This window comes from Mesoplodon densirostris, chromosome 18, assembly GCF_025265405.1.
Source record: "Mesoplodon densirostris isolate mMesDen1 chromosome 18, mMesDen1 primary haplotype, whole genome shotgun sequence".
Taxonomy (NCBI): Eukaryota; Metazoa; Chordata; class Mammalia; order Artiodactyla; family Ziphiidae; genus Mesoplodon; species Mesoplodon densirostris.
Window position 1 is genome coordinate 14383961 of NC_082678.1, and position 18707 is coordinate 14402667.

General features: G+C 63.5%; 1 protein-coding gene across 8 annotated transcripts in view; it reads right to left on the bottom strand.

The window, feature by feature from the left end:
• The window catches only part of BAHCC1 (BAH domain and coiled-coil containing 1), a 54577-nt gene that overhangs the window by 23437 nt on the left and 12433 nt on the right, over positions 1 to 18707 (bottom strand). For 7 of the 8 annotated variants that reach the window (XM_060080351.1, XM_060080352.1, XM_060080355.1 and 4 more), the window contains exons 2-3: positions 11385 to 11564; positions 1220 to 1342 (exon numbers count right to left, since the gene is read on the bottom strand). In XM_060080351.1, the coding sequence (XP_059936334.1) occupies positions 1220 to 1342; positions 11385 to 11564 (303 nt within the window). Of the gene's footprint in view, positions 1 to 1219; positions 1343 to 2535; positions 2646 to 11384; positions 11565 to 18707 lie in introns of those variants that run through there. The other variant, XM_060080356.1, reaches the window with a different exon arrangement.

Here is an 18707-nt window from a genome sequence, read left to right on the forward strand (position 1 = left end):
GTCAACCTCTTAACCTGCCTCTCTGGCGCTGACCCCCCACCATGAATGTCCAGTCACCCCCTGGGAAGGCAGGTCCCCCAGTCCCTCTGCATGGAAGCTGAACTCACCCCTCCCCTCTGAACTGCTCCTCTGCAGGTGCGCCGCCCTCCTACAGCCTGGGCCATAAATGGGGGGTTATCTGGGACCCCCCTGACCCTCATGCCCATTTCAGGTCTCCCGTGGGATCCCAAGTCCCCATTCAAGTCCATTATTTGTCATCTAAACACAGTAACTAACCCAAAAGTCTCTCTGCCCCAGCTTCTTGGGCACCACCCCCGGAAGGTCTTTATAAAATGCAAATGAGATGTCACCCCACCAAGAAAAATCCTGGAGACAGGGCACCAAGGCCTCAGGCCACTCCCCACACCTGTCTCATCTCCAGGTGGCTACATCTCCCACAGGCTCCTTGAGGCTGGGCCTTTGCACACAGACGTGTGAGTGTGTGTGTGTGCACGGCGTGAGCATGCCCTCCCTCTTCATGGAATGCCCTCTCCATAGCTCCACCAACCCCACCTTCTCATCAGCAAAGCCTCAACCTCAGCATCCCCTCTCCAGCGACACCTCCTGCCAACAGGGTAGGAGACGTTCCTGTCTGCTGGGCGCACACTATTGCCCCCCTTCCCTGATGCAGCCGCCACCCCTCCCCTGCCCTGTCTTGGCCTCAGGCCCAGGTGTGGGGTGGGTCCTGGGCCTCGTGTTGCCTAGCTTGGTGAGGCAGGAAGTACAGGCTTCTGGGGGCCTTCCCTACCCCCACCCGATGTCCCTGGGACCCCTGAGCTGCTGGGGTGGGGCAGGGGGTGCTACAGCGAAAGGCCAGGTGCTGAGGGACCTGGGTGCCACCCCTCAGGGCCACGGTTGTTTGCGATGCTTCCATCTGAGCCACGAGAACTCAGGGAGCATGGCTGTGTTTTTAGCGAGCTCGCCTGACCCCGGCATGTAACCTGCTGCTTGGCTGTGGTCCTGGGCCCCGCAGTTCAAAGTCTCCAGGGGCCTGAGAAGCAGGCCCACCCTCCTCCAGCCCCTATCCCTGCCGTGGCCTGAGACCTGGAGGTGAGGGTTCACCCAGGCTGGCCACCTTTACCTGGCACCCCAGAAGCCCCCAGCCCTGCCCTCCGCCCCTCCAGGATGACCTGTGCCCCAGGCCCCACGCGATCCCTCACGGCCCCACGCCGGCACTTGCCTTTTTGGGTTCCATAGAAACGATGTTGCCCATAGAGAACATTGCTGTTTCCATGGTGATCCAAGTGGCTCATGGGTAGGAAGGTGGATGCCAGACTCCCTGAAAATCTGGGGTACCCTGGAGCTAGAGAAGCAAGGAGACAGCTGTAGAGGCACCTCCAGGCCCCAGGCTTGCACCCGCCCTGACCCCAGGGAGGCGAGAAGCTGGCGGGCGGCCTGGGAGCGACGCCCCGTGGAGCCTGGTGCGTGTAGCCCGCCGGTGGGAAATCAACCCATCAATACATCATATTAACTCTGACTCGACTAATACCATCCCTCCGGTGTGGCACAAATTGAATTGCTGATGGGCTGGGGAGAGAGTGGAGGATGGAGGAGGGGGCCTTTGATTTCTCACCCAGCAGCACTTAGCAGTGCGGGAGCTTTGGGGCAGGGCAACAAAAGGGGCTCTGGAGAGCGTCTTGGGAGGAGGGAGACGCGGTGGTCACACGCAGTGGACAGAGGCCCTTGCAGCCCTGGCTGAGCTTCTGGCCAGGAGGGGCAGGGCTGGACACCACCTGGGCCTGCACCATCCATAGCCTCCAGGTGAGCACAGCTCTGGGGTCAGTGACCCACACCCTGGGGCTGACTTAGTTGGGTGTCACAGGCTTCTGCCTTGCTGGAGGCCGCAGGTATGGGGCTCTCCACCAGCCGGGCCTCCTCTGTGCTCTGAGATCTGCAAAAGGAGCTGGTGCCCAGCCATGGCAGCATCACCCCCAGGAGAGTTCCCTGCATTGGTCCCCAGCCTGAGACCCTCCCTGGAGCTTCCCAGTCACTCAAGCAGGCCCCTCTCTGTCCCTCTGAGGGGCCTGGACTGTCCTCCTGGCCTGGCCCTGCCCAACACAGGAACACCAGCCACACCCTGGACCTCGCTCTGGCCACCTGGGACACACACCCTGCCCCCCAGAAGGGATGAAGACAGACAGAACTAACACTTGGCCGGGGAGGCCCATCCAGGCACTGGCATCCTGGCCAGGCACATCCAGAGGAGGTGTGTCTATTGGATGCCCAGAGCTACCAGCCACTTGGAATGTGGCTCCTCACAGCTGGTCCTTCCCCACCAGGCCCAGCAGTGAGGGGTCAGGGGTGGGTGGAGGGCCTGCAGCTGGGATGGCTGAGTCGGCTGGGCTGGGGTGGGCAGGACGCTGTCTTACTCCACAACTCACACTTTGAGCTAATGCTCTGAACATTTTCCCCATGGAAAATGAGTCCCGGAAGAGTTTGTCTTGGGGACCCCATGATTGTCCCAAGAGTGACTGGCTGCTGGGAGCGGCTTCCCACCTGACTTCTGGGGCTCCTGGGCTTTGACGAGGGAGTAGGAATCACGGGGTCTCCCCAGGGAGCAGTGGCCTCAGGGACAGGGAGATGGAGGGGCTGGAGGAGGGCCCTGAGGCATCAGTCCCCGAGGGGAAGGCGCAGGTCGCAGGGCAAGTGTTTGAACAAGGTCACAACTGTGCCATGAAACAAGGGAGCTGCGAGCCCCACGCCTGGGGAGAAGGGGTGCCAGCGCCCCACTCAGTGCGTCGTGTTGAAGTTACGGGCGAGTCTGAGCCAGGGAGCTCCGTGTGAACCTGCGCAGTAACTGTTTCCCAAACTCCTTTTAGGACAGAAGCCCTTTGCTGTTTCAGTGGAACTCCTTGTGGCAACTCGTGGCCGCACGCTCCGCTCCACTCCACAGAATACACGAGACAAACACCTTTCCAGAAGGGGAGGCTCAGAGCCATAGCACAGACCTCCAGGCCCCCAGGCCCTCAGAGGCTGGAGGCCGGCCTGCCATGTTGCTGCAGCTGTTGAGATGGAAAGTGAAGGTCGGCTCTGTCTCAGCGCTGGGGGCATGTGTGGGGGGGCATGGGGGGCAGCCCTGGAGCTCACCGTGAGTATGGGGGGCCCAGAGGCCCCTTGGCAGGTCTGAGGCTGAGGGGCAGCTATGCCAGCATGGGTGGGGCTGTGGAACCCAGCTCAGAGGTAGAGATGGACGAGGAGCCCCAGGAGTATCACTCAGAACGGGAAATGGGCAGGCATCAAACAGGGACACTCCGGGATGCCCCAGGATCAAGGCCCCCAGTCCAAATGGCGCACCCTGCACCCTGATCCTGGCAGCCCCCTCGGCAGCAGCCACCGTTCAGCCCTAATGACGCAGAGTCATGTTCTGTAGCCCAGGGGGTCTGAGGTCAAGCTGTAGAACACTATCCCCAAGAGGTGCTCCACGCAAAACACGGCCCATTCGGAGGCTCTCCACCAGCACGCACGTTGTGAAAGCTCTGAGAAGTCCCAAGACGTCTCCCCACTGGGGGCTCACATCCCAGGCCCATCTGAGGACTCAGGGAAGGTGCCCACTGCCCCCCAGGCCTGTCCCCCTGCAGCCCCCTCCTGCGAGGGCACGGCTGAGTTCGGAGAGCCTGGCCAACTGGCCTGGTTTGTGTGCAGAGACACATCTGGAGCAGATGTTCCCTAGATTAAACTCAGCTCCTGGAAGACTTGACAAAAGCCGAGAGCCGGACGGGGGTGGGGGCGGGCCGGGGCAGGGGGGCAGAGGCCTGTGTGTGTAGTACGGGGAGTGGTTAAACCACCACAGCTGTCCCCCTTTAATTGGCTGCTGTTAAATGTTTTACGGGGCCTCGCTTTGGTAAACAGAAGTCTGTAAATTCCTCCTTCCCAGACGCCGTTTCCCAGGCACAGACCCCCATGACCCCTCGGGAGGTCTGGGCCTCCCGCCCACCCGCCCTCTGGGGAGCAGGCATTCAGCTGGCCAAGTGGTGGGCTCCTTCCTGCCACACCCTTTGGGGGCAGTGGGAGGGCGATGGCCATGCACGTCCTTCCACTTCTGACCCTGAGATGGTGGCCAGGGATGAGGGGACAGAAATCTACCAGGGGCCCTTCCCCCATCTCCAGCCTGCCTGAAGCCCCACCCTCTGGGACCCCAGAAGGGGAATTAAGGTTCAGGGAGGAAGGAGGAAGCAGCTGGGGGAGACGGAAGCAGCAGCAGAGGGGGCATGGGCCAGGGCTGAGTGGGGCGGCCGGGGCGAGTGTGAGGAAAGAGGCCCGGGTATCTGGGGTGGGGGGCAGAGAGGGAGGAAGGGGAGAAGTCCTTCCAGCTCAGCCACAGAAAGGACCCTTTCTTTTCCCAACAAGACTGTACTCTCTGAACTGAAGAAGAAAATAAAAAATGATTTTCACGAATCAGAGCAGCTGTTCTGAAACCAGAAGCCAGAAGCCAGGGCCACTGCGTCCAGCCTAGGGGATGCCTGGTTCTCGAAGGGGCTTCTGCAGAGGAGAACGTGGTTGTAGTGCGGGGCTCTGGAGAGGGCTCAGGGAGCAGGGGATGGGTGTCAGAGTTCCTCTACCCAGTACTCTTTCAGGGGTGGTGTGGTCCAGAACCCTGTCATTCCCAGGCCCTCACACCCCTTGAGGTCGGGCTACTGTGATCACCCCAACTGACACGCGAGCCCACGCTGTATCCCTGGGCCCCGCTGCCCTCGGAGCCCTGGAGGCCCCTGGTGAGCTCCGGGGAGAGGCCCTGGGCCTCAGGGAACACCTCACTGAGGATGGCCCCCATCCTGGCCCCACGCTCTGAGTTGCCAGGAGACAACCCAATCCTGTGACATAGGTGGCAATGGAGGACAAAAGGTTGACGCCATCAGCACCTAATGAGGTGCAATGAAGTGGAAGCAGTCTTGAACTGGGCAGGGGCAGCACAGACCAGGTCCTTGGGCTGCTGGGACGCCCCGGCACCCCGCCCCCAGCATCCCCTATGGTGGGAGTGCTCCTGGCCAGGTCCTGGGGGAGGGGTGCATGGCCAGCCAACAGAGGACCAGAATCCCCGGTGGGGGGGGTCAGGTGACCTCCCACCACAGGGTCCCTCGAGATCCCCAGCCCCAGGCCCACAGAACTCAGTGCAGATGCTGAAGGCTTAGCAAACTCTTCCAGGGGCCTGACGCACAGGGCTCTAATCACCCCCATGCTACCAGGGTCTTGCCCCAGCTCCCTGTATGCACACCCAAGAGGGCAAGGCCTTCTGCAAGGGATGCCCCCTGCCCCCCATGCCACCTTGACAAAGGCATTGCCACCCCCCTGGAGGCTCAAGTTGCTAGAAAGTTCTCCCCACCACTGAGCCCTGAGTTAAGGCCAGGGGCTGCAGGCAGGGTTCTGGCATCAGGTCCCAAGGGCAGCTGCCCACAACATGACTGGCTGAGCCCCCAACTCCTGGGGCCAGGAACCATCCTTTTACATAGCCAGCCATACTGGGCAGGCTCTGGGAAACCCGGATCGGACCATCTCAACTACCCATCTCCTCTGGGTCGGGGCCACCCTCCAGGGCTCAGCAGAGGCAAAAGCCCCTCTGGATAGAGCCCCACCAAACCACGCCATCCCCCCACCCACGTCCTGCCAGCCCTGACAGATCCCATCCTTTCTCTACCCACAGTGATCCCCGCAGACACCTAGGCAAACCACCCTTGCTCCTGGGGCCCTGCACACTCCTGTCATTTTGAATTCTGCCACACGTGCCAGGCTAGGGGCCCCGACCCAATGCCCAACACTAACTGGGTGCTGGCTCTCTCCCATGTGACACCCCTTTCACTCAGGGTGCCAATGGGTTTCGACTGTGGTGCGTAAGACTACTAAACGATAGTGACCACCCAGAATGCTGGATTAAGAAGGATTCTGAGGCTGCAGCCACATGCAGTTTAGAAAGTGCTGCGATTGACTAATAATGTCTGCCCTGGGTACAGGAGGGGCATTGGCAGCAAGTTGGGAGGACGCTTGCCACCACCCCTGCTCTAGTATCTGAAGTGGGTAACCTTGCAACAGCCCCCTCCCCATGTCCTCCCTGTTCCTTGACAAACACTCCAGCTTCTGTCCATAAGCCCCCTCAGGCTCACACTCAGTGGTCAGAACCCGTGGGTGTCCAGGCTGTGCATCAAAGTGCAGCTCCCAGGATCGACCACCCTGGGCTTTGCTGGGAGGAGCCTAGTGAGACCCTTTCTGGGGCTGAAGGTGGCTTTGGAAGCTGGGCCCCTCAGGGAATGGCCAGGCCACAGCCTCTCACAGCTGGGGGCTGTGGGTGGGGGCCCGAGGGTGGCACAGGATGATTCCTGTTCCACTCCATCCCATCAGAGTCGGCCCGCCACGCACACACACTGACCCCCAGTCACCCCAGGTTTGGGCCTGGCAGCCTCGGTCTGTTCCCAGGCCGGGAGGAGTGGCTCAGAGCCGGGGGAAGGTGCCAGGCTGCCGCGGGCACCTCTGGAACAAAAGCAGCGGGCAGCTAGCCCAGGAGCCAGGCGGTTGTGGACAGTCCTGGGCTCCTGGCACGTGCTGCGCAGGGAGGAGCTGGGCTCAGGCCGCACAGAGCAGAGATGCAGGGCTCGGCAGCAGTCCCTGCCGGCTGGGGAGGGTTGGGGCCCAGGGCTCGCTGCAGGACAAAAGATGGAGAAGATATCAGAATCTCAGAGCTTGGAGCTGGGAATAAGCTGGCATGACCCCCCAAACTCTCACGAACACCCCACTCAGCAGCTCTGACTGCCAGGGAGCTCAGCTGGAGGGAACCCTTACGCCATCCCTGCCCAGACCTCCTGCCCCTGGCTCCGCACCCTGCCTTCTTGCGCACTCCAAGCCCCGCCTCCCCCACCACCACCCCGGGGTGTCTAAGACACTGGGCTTGGGGCCACAGGAACAATGCAAGCCAGCCCCACACCCAGATGTGACACCAGGCCTCTCCAAGTCAGACCCAGGGCTGCCCACACACACCCCTGCTGCAAATGTCAGCCCAGGAAGGCCCCAAGGCCCCCGGCCCAGCAGTGGACAGTTGCTACAGGGGACCTGCAAGGACAGAGGGGTCCCTGGAGGCTGGGACCCTGAGGAGGAGGTGGGCTGAGGCAAGGCCAAGTGAGGGGCCAAGGTCACAGGGAGGGGGCAGGGAGGGCTGGCCCGAGAAGGCTCTGGAGGGGGTCAGAGGTCCAGACGGGACAGGCCTCCTTCTGGCTAAGATGAAGCTGGCGGGAGAGGGCCCATCTGGCAGGGCAGCCCTGATCCCCACATCTGGATCTGGGGAGCTCGGGCCCTTCCCCCATGCTGTCCCAAGATCTCAGAGGAGCCAGCTGCTCCCACTGACCCAGCTCCTCCCGTCCAGCATGGGCAGGGACAGGTGGGCAGAGAGAGGGGTGCCGCTTAGACATGGGGGCATCTTCACTGGGCTGGGGGAAGTGATCGTCAGTGGTCCTGTGGGGGCAGATTCAGAGGCCATTTTGGCCACCAAGAAAACTGAGGCCAGGAGAAGGGGTTGGAGCTGCCAGGGTCTGGGGGAAAAGGACCAGGTCCAGGGCAGGGACCTGCCTCAGAGAAGGGCTGGTGGAGGGTTCCTCTAGACGGTGTCACCACACATAGATGGTGACACTGGCTGGGACCTTTGTCTCTCACACAGACATGCTCCCAGAAGCCCTGGTGAGCCCTGAAGCCTCAGAGGGGACAGAGGGGGACAGAGGGACAGCTGACAGGGCTCAGGGAAGCTGGGGGGCCGGGAACAGCGGGGAGTGCCCAGTGGCTCTTTGGTGCAGCCCCTGCCCTCACTGGAGGTCAGCCCAGCCTTGGATGGAGAAGTGGCTGCCGGGGCGGGTGCGGCTCTGACCAAGAGGCCAGCTAGGCTAACGGCCAGCGCTGGCACATGGGCCTGCTGCCTCTCGAGGCTCCCCCTCCAGGTGGCACAAGAGACCATGAGTAGCCCAGGCTGTGGGAGCACAGCAGCTCTGGCCCCCATCCCTCCCCAGCTGAACCCCCAGGAACAGAATCCCCTTTCATGGCCCTGTGGGTGGTCCCACCAGGCCGCCGGGGGTGGGGTAGGGAGGGAGGGGGCCAGGCTTGCTGACAAGAGGACCAGCTGTGCTGCATCCCACCCCCGCTAGGACCCACCCAGGGCAGGCTGGCTGGACACTGGTTCACCCCTGCCTTGGGCCAGTTCCGCCGCCCACCCTTACCCCAGGCCCCAGAAGGGAAAGTCTAGTCTCTGGCAGGACCCCTCACTTGGGTGAACCTGGGGGGCCAGGAGGCCCAAGGGCTGGACAGACAAGCTCTGCCCCAGGCCAGATGTTCCTGGGCGGCTCCTCCAGCTCCGGGGTGCTTCTCCTGCATCCCAGCTGCTCCACCAGGGAAGCAGGAAGCTCTGGCCCCTGCTCTAGCAGTTGTCCCACAGATGGTGGATTGGGTCCACCCACGGAGAGCTGGGGGGTCCTGCCTGGAGTGGAAAGGCGCCTGGGCCCATACCCCTCCAGGCTCCCACTGACATCCCCCCAGCCCATCCTGGCCTCCTTGCCCTTAAGCTAAGAACCCCTTCAAGGGCCTAGCCCTGACCAGCCCCAGACTGGGGAGGGGGCGGCAAGCGGGCTTTGCCGGGCACCTGTCTTCCCACCCATCCTGGGGGTGGTGAAAGGATGAGGATGAGGTCAGACCTCTGAGCAGCCCGCCCAGGCAGCCCACCGTGCCTGCCAGCCCCCACTCTCCAGCCATGTCGCGTGCCCCCCGCCCACCTCTCCCCCCTTTCCCCTGAACACACACGGCAGAGAAACAGGCCCCGGCACGCAGGGAGCCAGCTGGCACCCAGTCAAACTAGCAGCCAGGCAAGCTGCCAGGGCAGCCAGCCAGCAAGCGCTGCCACTCGCCCCAGCCCCGCCCGCCCGCCCGCCGGCCTTTACGCTGGGAGCTCACAGCGAGGCAGCCACACCACGTGGCCTGTCGGAGCAAGGCTGCAGAGGGCGGAGGGCAGGGGAACCCCGTAGGAAGGGGATCCCAGGCGGGGCAGCCTAACCGGAGGCAGAGAAGGGGAGAGTGTGAGGGGGAGACCGAGGCACAGGCCTGGGAGATGGTGTGGTCCTCAGGACAGATGCACTAGCTACCTCAGGTGGGACCCGGCAGGTTGGGGTGCTCTCCCCCGGGGCTGCTGCTCCCCCACACTCATCTTTAGCCCCGGATGGGCCCTGCTCCCCACCCACCCCGTGTTCCAGAGGCTGTGTTGAGGTGGGAGGCTCGGAGGCCCCATGTGCTTCCCCTTGTCCTGCATCCACCAGTGTTTGACCACTGAGCCCAGTGCCCCACACGCGTGCCCTCCCCCGTGAGACCGTGGGCACGTCCAGCCTGAGGAGGACCCAGGGCTGTTTCAGGGCTGCTCAGGCTGCCCTCGCCTCGAAGCAGCTGCCTCCCCAACATGCAGGATGGGTAGGGTGGGTAGGGGGCCGGCACAGCCAGGGTGCTACCCCCACGCTGGTCCCACCCCACTGGGTGGTGACAACTGTCACTGCCAGGTGGCTCTGAGGCTGTGGCTGTGGGCAGCGGGGTGCCCCACAAGCAGCTCCGCCAAGGCAGCCGTTGGCCGGGGGAAGTGAGTGTCTGGAGGCCGTTGAGGGTGCTATCTGCAGGCTGCCTCCCACCCGCCTCTCTCCAGCAGCCCCTGAGGGGCAAGACAGGGGCACCTTCTCCCCGGGGCCCAGGGCAGGTGGCACGGCCCACAAACTGCCCTCCTTGCCAGCAAGGTCCCCAAGGGTAGGCCCGAGTGGCGGGGGATTTATGTCTCCTGATGCAGAGCTCTGCCAGCCCGACCCTGACCAGGGGCCACCGTTGCAGCCAGCCTGGCTGTGCCCACACACCTGTGGCTGGGCCGGGGCACGGCAGTGGCCATTAGTTCAGTCGAGGTGGTCCCACATGGCTCCTGTGGGCATCCCCTGCCCTCGCCACAGCAATCGGCCCTCTCCTCCCTCCCACAGACGTCCTGGGAGCCAGATGCTCCCACCAGGGCCAGGAGTGTGCCTGGCAGCCACAGAAGGCAGAAGGGCTGGAAAGAGCAGGGGAGCGAGGGGTGCAATGAGCTTGTGGGGCTCACCCGTGGCCGGCCCAGGAAGCCCCGAACCAGGGCCTGTTGCACCAGGTCTCCCCCTGGGAGGCTGCTAAGAGGCAGGGGTGGGAAGCAGGCAGCAGAGATGTCTGGGCCAGGGAGCCTGCTCTGCCCACCTGGGTCCTCAGGGCCAGCCCGGCCTCCCCTCCACCGGGGAGGAGACTGCTCCTTATCGCCTGCCCAACATGTGCGCTCCACACGGCGTTTAAAGCCCAGATTATTTTAACAACTGTCCCTCACTCGTCACCTGTCCTGTTTGGAAAACAGCCCCTTTCTTGTTGCACAAAGAGAAGTTTCTCTCGCCCTCCAGCAGCACTGGGCGCTAATCTCCCCGCCTGGAACGCGGGTGGCAGCGGGCGCGGTGTGTGGGTCCACGTGCTCTGCAAACACAACGCCCGCTGCTCAGCAGTCATTGAGTTACGGCGGTGCCGGTGCCAGGAGCGGAGAGCCCTCTGTGCCCGCTGCCAACTGCAATTACCTCTCCGTGTGCCAGCCGCTGTCGGGTTTAACCCTTCCCACGCTGTGGTGGCCGAGCCAATACCAGCAACCTCGGTGGGGGGGACACTGGGGCCCAGGGCCTCTGCCCACGTCACAGTGCCCAGGGGCTGAGCGGACAGTGGGGAGCTGGGCAGTGGGGAGCTCTGTCCCTCCCTGGAAAAGCCGAGGGGAGCCCCAAGGTCCTAGAAGGGTCTGCAGGGGCCCTTCTGCCAGCTACGAGGCCTGAGACACGTATGAGGCACCTACTGTGTGTACGAGGCTGCAACCGAGGGGGAGGAAGGGGCCGGGAGGGGCTCTGTTCTCGGCCAGGCTCTCAGGGTGGCAGCCGGAGTCTGCTGACAGCTCTCTCCTCCCCACCCCTCCCTCCCAGCTGACACATCTGGAGCCCATGCCTCCCCGAGTCTAGGAGGTGGGCGCAGCCCTGCCCGGCCAGCCCAGCTGTGTTCCACATTTCCTCGGCTCCCCAGAGCCTTCCTGGCCCCACCTCCTTCTTCCCTCTTTGCCCATCTCTGGTGCACATCTGGCCAGGATCACTGACTGGCGAGACTGGCCCCCTGTTTCCAACCAATTACCACCTCCCCCGTGGGGGCTTCCTCAACAGGGAGGCAGCCCCTCGCCAGAGTGCTTGGCATGGTCTGCCGGCTGGCTCTTGCCAGCCACAGCGGGGGAGCCCTTTGCCTCACCACTGGCCCTGGGCACCACAGTCAGTGGCTCCAGCCGCGAGGTGCAGCTGGGAGTCCCGGCCCTGACTTACCTTCGTGGGAGTGGGAGAACCAGATCTGGGAGGTGGTGGGGTGGGAGCCACGGTAGGCCTGATCCGAGGGGGAGGGGTTGGGGCCACTGGGGTGCGCAGAGGCCGCTGAGCCCAGACTGCTGGTGAGGAAACTGCCCATGAAAGAGGAGGCCGGAGAGTTCCCCATCAGGCGGCTGCTGGCTGTGGACACAGGGGGCAAGAGTGAGTCTGGGCAGGGATAGCACTAAGAAGCCCTTCTCCAGGGCTGACTATCAGGGCCCAAGCTCCCTGGGCTTTTGTCTTCAAACAGCCAAGAAGCCAAGGTGGGAGAAGCTGCCGCTCGGGCCCCTGAGGCCCTGACACCCTCTTGTTACTGCAAACCCCCCAAGAATGGCACTTTTGCCGAATCACCCACCTTCACCCCCACCCCCATCCAGGTGCCACGTACTGTGGGCCCCAGGGCCTGTAGGAAACAGGCAGCACTGTGGGCGGGCCTTCGACTCAGAGGCTCTGGCTCTGACTCTCCCAGGCCAAGGCCTCTTAGCTGCCGGCAGACCTGCTAGAGTATACCTCCTGGATAGGTCCAGGATCAGCAGGTCCCGGCAGGCTCTGCCCACCCCCTGGGTGGCACTGGGAGGGCCGGCCTTTCCCCCAGGCAGCCTCTTCAACCTTCTCCCCAGGTCCAGTTAACCACCTCATCAGACTGGGGTGCCCTCTCCCAGGTGAGCAAGAAAAGAAACCAAGGCAGAGGAAGAGAGACATGCGAGAGGAGCCTGAGGATGGAAGTGTCAGGATCTGCTTTAATGCCCTGCCCCCAGGGTTTCTCAGGGTCAGGCCCTGACCGGCGGCATGGGGATGCAGGCAGTCACTTATGGTCCAGGACACTCTTGGCGTTTCCCCTGGCAGCCAGCCTCTCTAGCCTGCCCACCTGCACCCTCCGACACTGTATACCCTATCTGCCCAAGTCCAGTGGCCAAGGCCAGGATGATCAAGCCTCCCCAGGTTACCGTGGCGACCAGTGGATTGCATAGGAAGGACGTCCACAGAGCACTCTGCGCAGAGCAGCACCCGGTGCCTGGTGGGTGGTCTGGGCTGCACTGCTCAGCCCCCACCCCAGCAGGGCCCCCGGCACCTTGTCACCTCTACTCCATGGGCAGAGAGCCTAGCTTGGGACCATCCCAGGGGATGGGGAACAGGAACCTGGGGGCTCACCATCCCATTAGGCTGAGTGTAGGGGGCTGGCGGGGTTTGCAAGGGTTTGGGGGGCCCCAGGAGGCTGCGGGCCCGGCCCAAGGTGAGTCAGGGCAGCTGTTTCCCTGCCCGGGAGGCAGGGGGAGTTTGTGAATTTGTGATGCCTCATCTAGCCTGGCTTGGCCCTGGGAGCTTCCCAGACACGGGGTGACTCAGCAGAGAGGCCGCATGGCCCTGAAGCGGGGGAGAGGGAGGGGCTGCCCCACCGGGACCCTGGCAGCTCCCCTCCCCTTCCCTCCACTCCCGTGTGGGAATGAGACATGTGGACGAGAGAGGCCTCTCCTGGCCACGGGCCTCAGAGGAAGGGTCTGTGAGCGCTGCCGGGCACCAAGGTGTGAACTGACCTCTGTGGTGGGTATCAGGTCAAAGGGAGACCGTGAGAGGACCCAGGGGCAGGGGGCGAAGGTGCCCAGGAGCCAGGGACTTCCCAGACCGCAAGGCTGGGACTGCCATGGGCCCCGGCCAGACCACAGGCATGTCCAGCCAGGGGAGGGGACTCTGGGCTGGGAAGGGAAGTACTGGACTCCCAGGCGGGCGGGTAGAGCATGCAGGAGATGGAGGGCGGCCCCTGCTGTGCTCCAGGGACCCTGGAGGCAGAGGGCCATGCCTGTGGGATGACTGAGGCCTCTTCCTGCCTCGCCCAGGCCCACCCCATGTCCCCCAGGCCTTCCCACCCCCGCACCCTCCAAGGGAAGTCCCTCCGCCCTGCCCTTCCCGGGGACAGTGGGAAGTAACTGAGTCCAGGAGTCGGTCTGGATAAAGGATTTCTCCAGGAGCTTGGCCTGAGAACCTTGAGTTCTCCCAGACCATGGCGGGCGGGGGCAGTGGGCAGGCTCCAGGCTGGGTGGAAGAAGCGGCCTGGCGTCCCATAGGGCCCTTCTGGTTTGAGGATCCACGGAAACCGAGGCTCAGAGGAGGCCCCCTCACAGGGTCTCTCACACCTGGGGGCCCTGCACGGGCAGCAGGCCACCTCTGCAGACCCACCACCCGCACCCCCAAGGGCCACCCACCACCTGGGGCAGGGGCAGGTAGGGAGCAGGCCTGTGGCCCAGAGGGGTGTCTGACCTGACTGGTCCCCTAAGCTGGAATTGGGGTGGGGGTGGGGGAGGCATGGGACTTCCTGCCCTCCTCCACCGGGAGACCGATCCTGGCCCTGGGTGGAGACTCTCACGGGTGCCTGCTTTGATACCATCCCAGAAGGGGGTCCCACTGCATGGGAGATTTGTGGGGGGGTGCTGCAGCTCAGCCAGCCCCGGTCCCGGCTCTACGGGGCAGGGGACAAACCAGTAACAGGTAGAGTTTCCTGCTGTGTGCCTACCTTGCCCCATGCCAGCCAGTCTCCCAACTTGGGGGACCCTCTTGGGGCCCTTCCTGAGTCCATAATGAAGGAACCTCTGTCCCAGAGTGTGGGAAGTGAGCAAATGGGACAGCGCTCCAGCCCCACCCTCTGGCCTCGGTCCTGGGCTCTCCAGAGCCCCCCTTTGCTCCGAGCCTTCTGGGCTGCCCCTGCCGTTCCACCTCTCCCAGCCTCGTGGGCAGCTTGCAGCCCCCTGTGTCCTGCCTCAGGCTGGGCCATTTATCTGGGGGGTCTTTTCCCTCCTTTTGTCTTTCATGTTGAAAACGGAAGAGGCTTGTCACATGAATATTATGTCTTTATATCTTCACTGTAAGACGTTCAAGTGATAGACACAACAAGGAAGGAAACAGAGGTCACGGGAGACCCCACTGCCCTGGGGCAGAGCCACACACGTGTCCCAGGGACCACCTTCTGGGCACTCACCCACTCACCCTGGTGGGAGACCTGTGCAGGTACCCAGGTGGCCTCTCCTCCGAAAATCCCAGCCCACGGCAGCAGGTCCTGCCAAGGGCTCTCATACTCTCTGACCAGCAGGCCAGCCCTGGGGGATGCACGCTGGGCAGGTGCAAAGACAACTCCCTGACGGGACCCCCCAGCCTGGGCCCTGCACGATGGGGCTCCATGAGCCTTGCTCTGAAGGGGTCAGTCTCTCCCCCGCCATCCTGGGCTAGAAGTTTGGAAGCAGACAAAGTCCTACAGGCTTTGCTGGGCGGGCACTGCCATGGTGGGTGTGGGGGAGGGGACTGCTGGTACCCAGAGTCCCCCCATCCCCCCCAGCTGGCTCCTGACCCTCAGACAGAGCATGCGGGCTCCCGTGTCACTTCCACCTCCAAGGAGTTTGGCCATGACACCGTGCCCAGCCAGCAGAGGCGTGGGCAGACCTGGCTGCCACCTCCCCAGCCCCCGCCCGCCGACCAGTAGCCAGGCCCAGACAGAGCCTGAGCAGAGGCGGCCTGGGCCCTGGCCAGGCCTGGAGCTGCATGGCCAAGTCTGGCCGGGAACTGGGCTGGAGGTTTCTTTCCTCTTGGCAAGGTCTTTGCCCATGGAGCGCTGTGGTTAGCAACCTGGGAGGGGACAGTGGGAGCCCCGAGCAGCAGGGAGGGCCAAAGGGGCTTTCAGCTCAGAGCCCCCAGGCTGGGAGCTCCGATCCTGGTGCGATCTGCACTAGCCCTTCTCACGGCAAGGGCTTTATGAACCTTGTATCAATTCAGGTCTTCGCGATCCCAGGTGGCGGTCCCACCACGGGGCTGACAAAGGAATGGGCATCATCCATGTTGGCCCCACGGGCCCAAGTGCTCGGGCTGGGGTTTGGATGAGGCTTGTCCACTCCAAGGCTGCCCTGGCCCCTCCAGTGAGCATGGTCACGGTGGCCAGTGCCCTGCGTCCTCTGCAGGCTCTCATCACAGCGGTCTGGCCAAGTTTAGCATCCTCTTGGGACAGGGACCCGAATGCTGTGCGAGGTGTCAGCAAGGCCACTGAGGCAGGCCATTCTGTACTACGCACCAGCCCCCAGCTGGCCATCCCCACTGCCCGGCTAGCCCAATCCAGGGTTTGCAGCCCCAGACACAGGGCTCCAGCCCCAACTCCAGCGCTGCCTCAGCACTGCCTAGGACACCACAGAGGCCTGGCCCGGGTGCCGGGCTGGCTGAGAAAACCACTCCGGAAGCCAGAATGCCCAGGAGGGCTGGTTGACACCCCCCACCCACTGCCATGGCCCAGTTCCTCAGGCCAGGCCCCCACCCCCGGAGGCCCAACCTTTCCCACGCTCCAAGGCCCAGACAACCTGGACCGGGAGACAGGCCGTACCTGGACCCTGGCTGTGTGGCTACTTCCCTCCCAGCTGCCCCAGCTGGATGGAGCCGGGCGGGAATGCCCTGACCACTAAGCCCAGCCTTTGCTCACAGGGTCTCTATGTGCTGGCCGTGGTAGAGGTGACCGCACATGCCCAGGCAAAACCAGGGGGAGGGGCCTTCCTCTGTCAACCTGTGCCAGGCCCACCTGCTGCAGCCAAGACGGTCAACAGATGTTGGGCAGGCCCGAGGGGTGCTGAGGGTGTTCCTGCCTTGGAGCCCATGTGCTACCCTGGGGAGCCTCCAGTCCAGGGAGGGGCTGACTGGCAGCAAAGCCCCCAGAGCGCGAGGGGCTGGCACACCAGAGGCCAGGTCCGGAGCCCTGGACAGCCAGGTGCGCACTGTGCCTGCTCACCCCCTCTCCCTCCAGCCTCCACCTTCCCGCCAGGCTGACAGAGGGACAGAGAAGGGCCTCAGAGAGCTGGGGAGAGCGAGCGGGAGCGCAGAGCTACAGCAGAATGAGCATTTGTTTTGACTTAAGTGAGCTACCTTTTCTGGAAACGGTGAAACGGGTTGTAAAAAACAAAAAACAAAAAGGGCCTCGTTGCGATGGCTGGCGGCCGCTGCTGAGAAGCCAGCCCCTTCCCAGGCTCTCCTGATGCTTCTGGAGGCCCAGCTGACAGGCTGCTGGCACCGGGCTCCCCAGCTCTGCGTCTGGCGGCTGCACCCTCCGCCCGAAACAGCTCCCACCCTCCTGCCCACACCTGCTCAGGCTCCCCACCGCCTCCAGCCCCCTGCAGAGCCTGCCTGGGCGTGGCGACACCCAGCTCCCCTGAGGCCATCCCTGGGTCTCCCTCAGGACACCAGGGGCGGCTGAGGGATGGGTGGCCTGCCTAGGAGGCCAAAGTGCCCCTCTGGTGCTGGGCCAGGCTCCAGAGGGAGCGGACTGGAGAAGAGGAGGCAGGAAGGGTAACAGCCCACTGCTGGACCGGCCCACATTCCTCTCATTCCAGGAGAGGGAGGGGAGGGAGGATGTCCACCCTGGGTGTCCGCGTGGACGGGGGTGGAGAAGCTTCAGTCCAGCCTGCTCGAAGGCAGGTGGGCGTCCATCTGTCTGACCACCCAGGAGAAGAATGGGGGGAGGGGGACAGGGATGGGGATACCAGGCTCTGGGGGGAGGGGCCGCTTTGGACTGCCCCACAGGAAACCCAAAGTGGCCACAGCAGGGGCCATAGAGGCTGCACCACACCACCGGCCACCAGACCCACTCTAGGTGTACACGAGTTTGCAAGCTCAATTCCTGATGCCACCAGGGACACTCCCTGCTGGGCTGGAACCCACCAGTGGCCCAGGCATGAGATAATGTGTGTGTCTGTGCACAGGGGCACAGAGGCAGCGAAGGGACTATGTGTGGGCACTCAGGGTGTGTCTGGGTGTGTGTGCATGGCTGAGTGTGCATGTGGGCAATGGCCGTGCACACAGGCACAGATGTGCATGCAGGTCTGGGGCAGAGGCTCCGAGGGTGCACTCTGGACGTGGGTGTGCACGCCTGGCTCCGAGTGTGCGCAAGGTGGTGACTTGTTCTTGTGTGAGGGAGTCACACACGGGCTGAGCCGGCCCTGAGGGATGCTGCTTCCCAGGGTCACACTGCCACCAAACCGATCTCCTTCCTGGCCCAGACTCTGAAAAAGGCTCCTGGCCTTTAATTCTGTCTGATGCCTGTGGTGGCAGGCGAGAGACACCAGGACACCCCCCTCCTTCTCCACCCTGGGGGGCACATCCAGCTTACTCACGGTGGAAGGGGAATGCCAGCCTCAAGCCTATACCAAGCTGCAGCACCAAGACCCCTGAACCCCTCCTGCCTGGGAGTTGGCCCCCTCCCCAGCCCAGCTGCTCAGCCCCCAGCCACCTGGACCTGAAAGTGGGTCCAGCGGTTGTGTGGATTCTGGGGGCAGCTGGCAGGTCACGTGGCTGGGGCCATCTCCCCACAGACAGCCCGATTCCTCTGTGGTGGAGAAGCAGCTCAGAAGCCCCCTCCGATCTGGGACCCCCTCCGGGCAGGGCCAGCCTCACCAGGCAGGCTCTCCAGGACCCAGAAATTATTGGGATCTGGGGCAGTCCCCTCCAGCCACAAACCGATGGCCTCCAGATGTCGGCATGTCTGACCCCCCTCACTCACTTGGTCTCACCGGACACGGAGCCTGCCCTGCTTCAAGCCACCCCCTGTTGCCACAGTCCCAGAGTCCCTGAGGATGCCACCCAATGACCCCAGCTGCCATCCACAGCCCCGAGAAGACAGAGGAACAAGAAGAGGAGGCCGAGACAGGCACGGGGAGGAAGGAAGGACAGAAGAGAAGGAAGAGGCTGGAGGCAGGAAGAGACAGCTGCAGCCGTGGGAGAGGGGGTGCTGGTGGGGGAGGGGCGTGGGGCGGCAGCAGTGGGGGCAGAATGTGAGCCTCCGCCAGCCCAGCCCTGGGACGCGGGGGCAGCCCCGGTGAGGGGTGCCCGCCCAGAATCATGAGTGCGTCACAGGGGAAGCCCCTCTCTGCTGGTCCAGGAGAACCTTCCAGAAGACCCGGTTGGCCCAAAGGCAGTGTCTCACAGGCCATAATAGGAAAACTCTGTGGTTGTTGAGCCACCAGGCCCACAAATATAGAGGCAATGATGACAGGGGACGGGCCCAACCACCAACAGCCCAGAACTAATAAAAGAAAAGGAAAACCGGATATAAGTCTGGTTCCTATTAAAAGGGTAAATTTAGCCTTTTGGCTAGGCGGGGAGTGCGGGGTGGCCAACACTCCCCACCAGGGCCGCCTCGGACTCTGGCCGAGAGTGACTCAGAGGGCTGCCCCCCACCCCCTCCTGTTCTTCACACCTTCTGGGGTCTCCGCCTCCCTTCCCTCTCACACCCTCCCTGGCAAGTGACCAGCACTCCCCCTCCAGGAC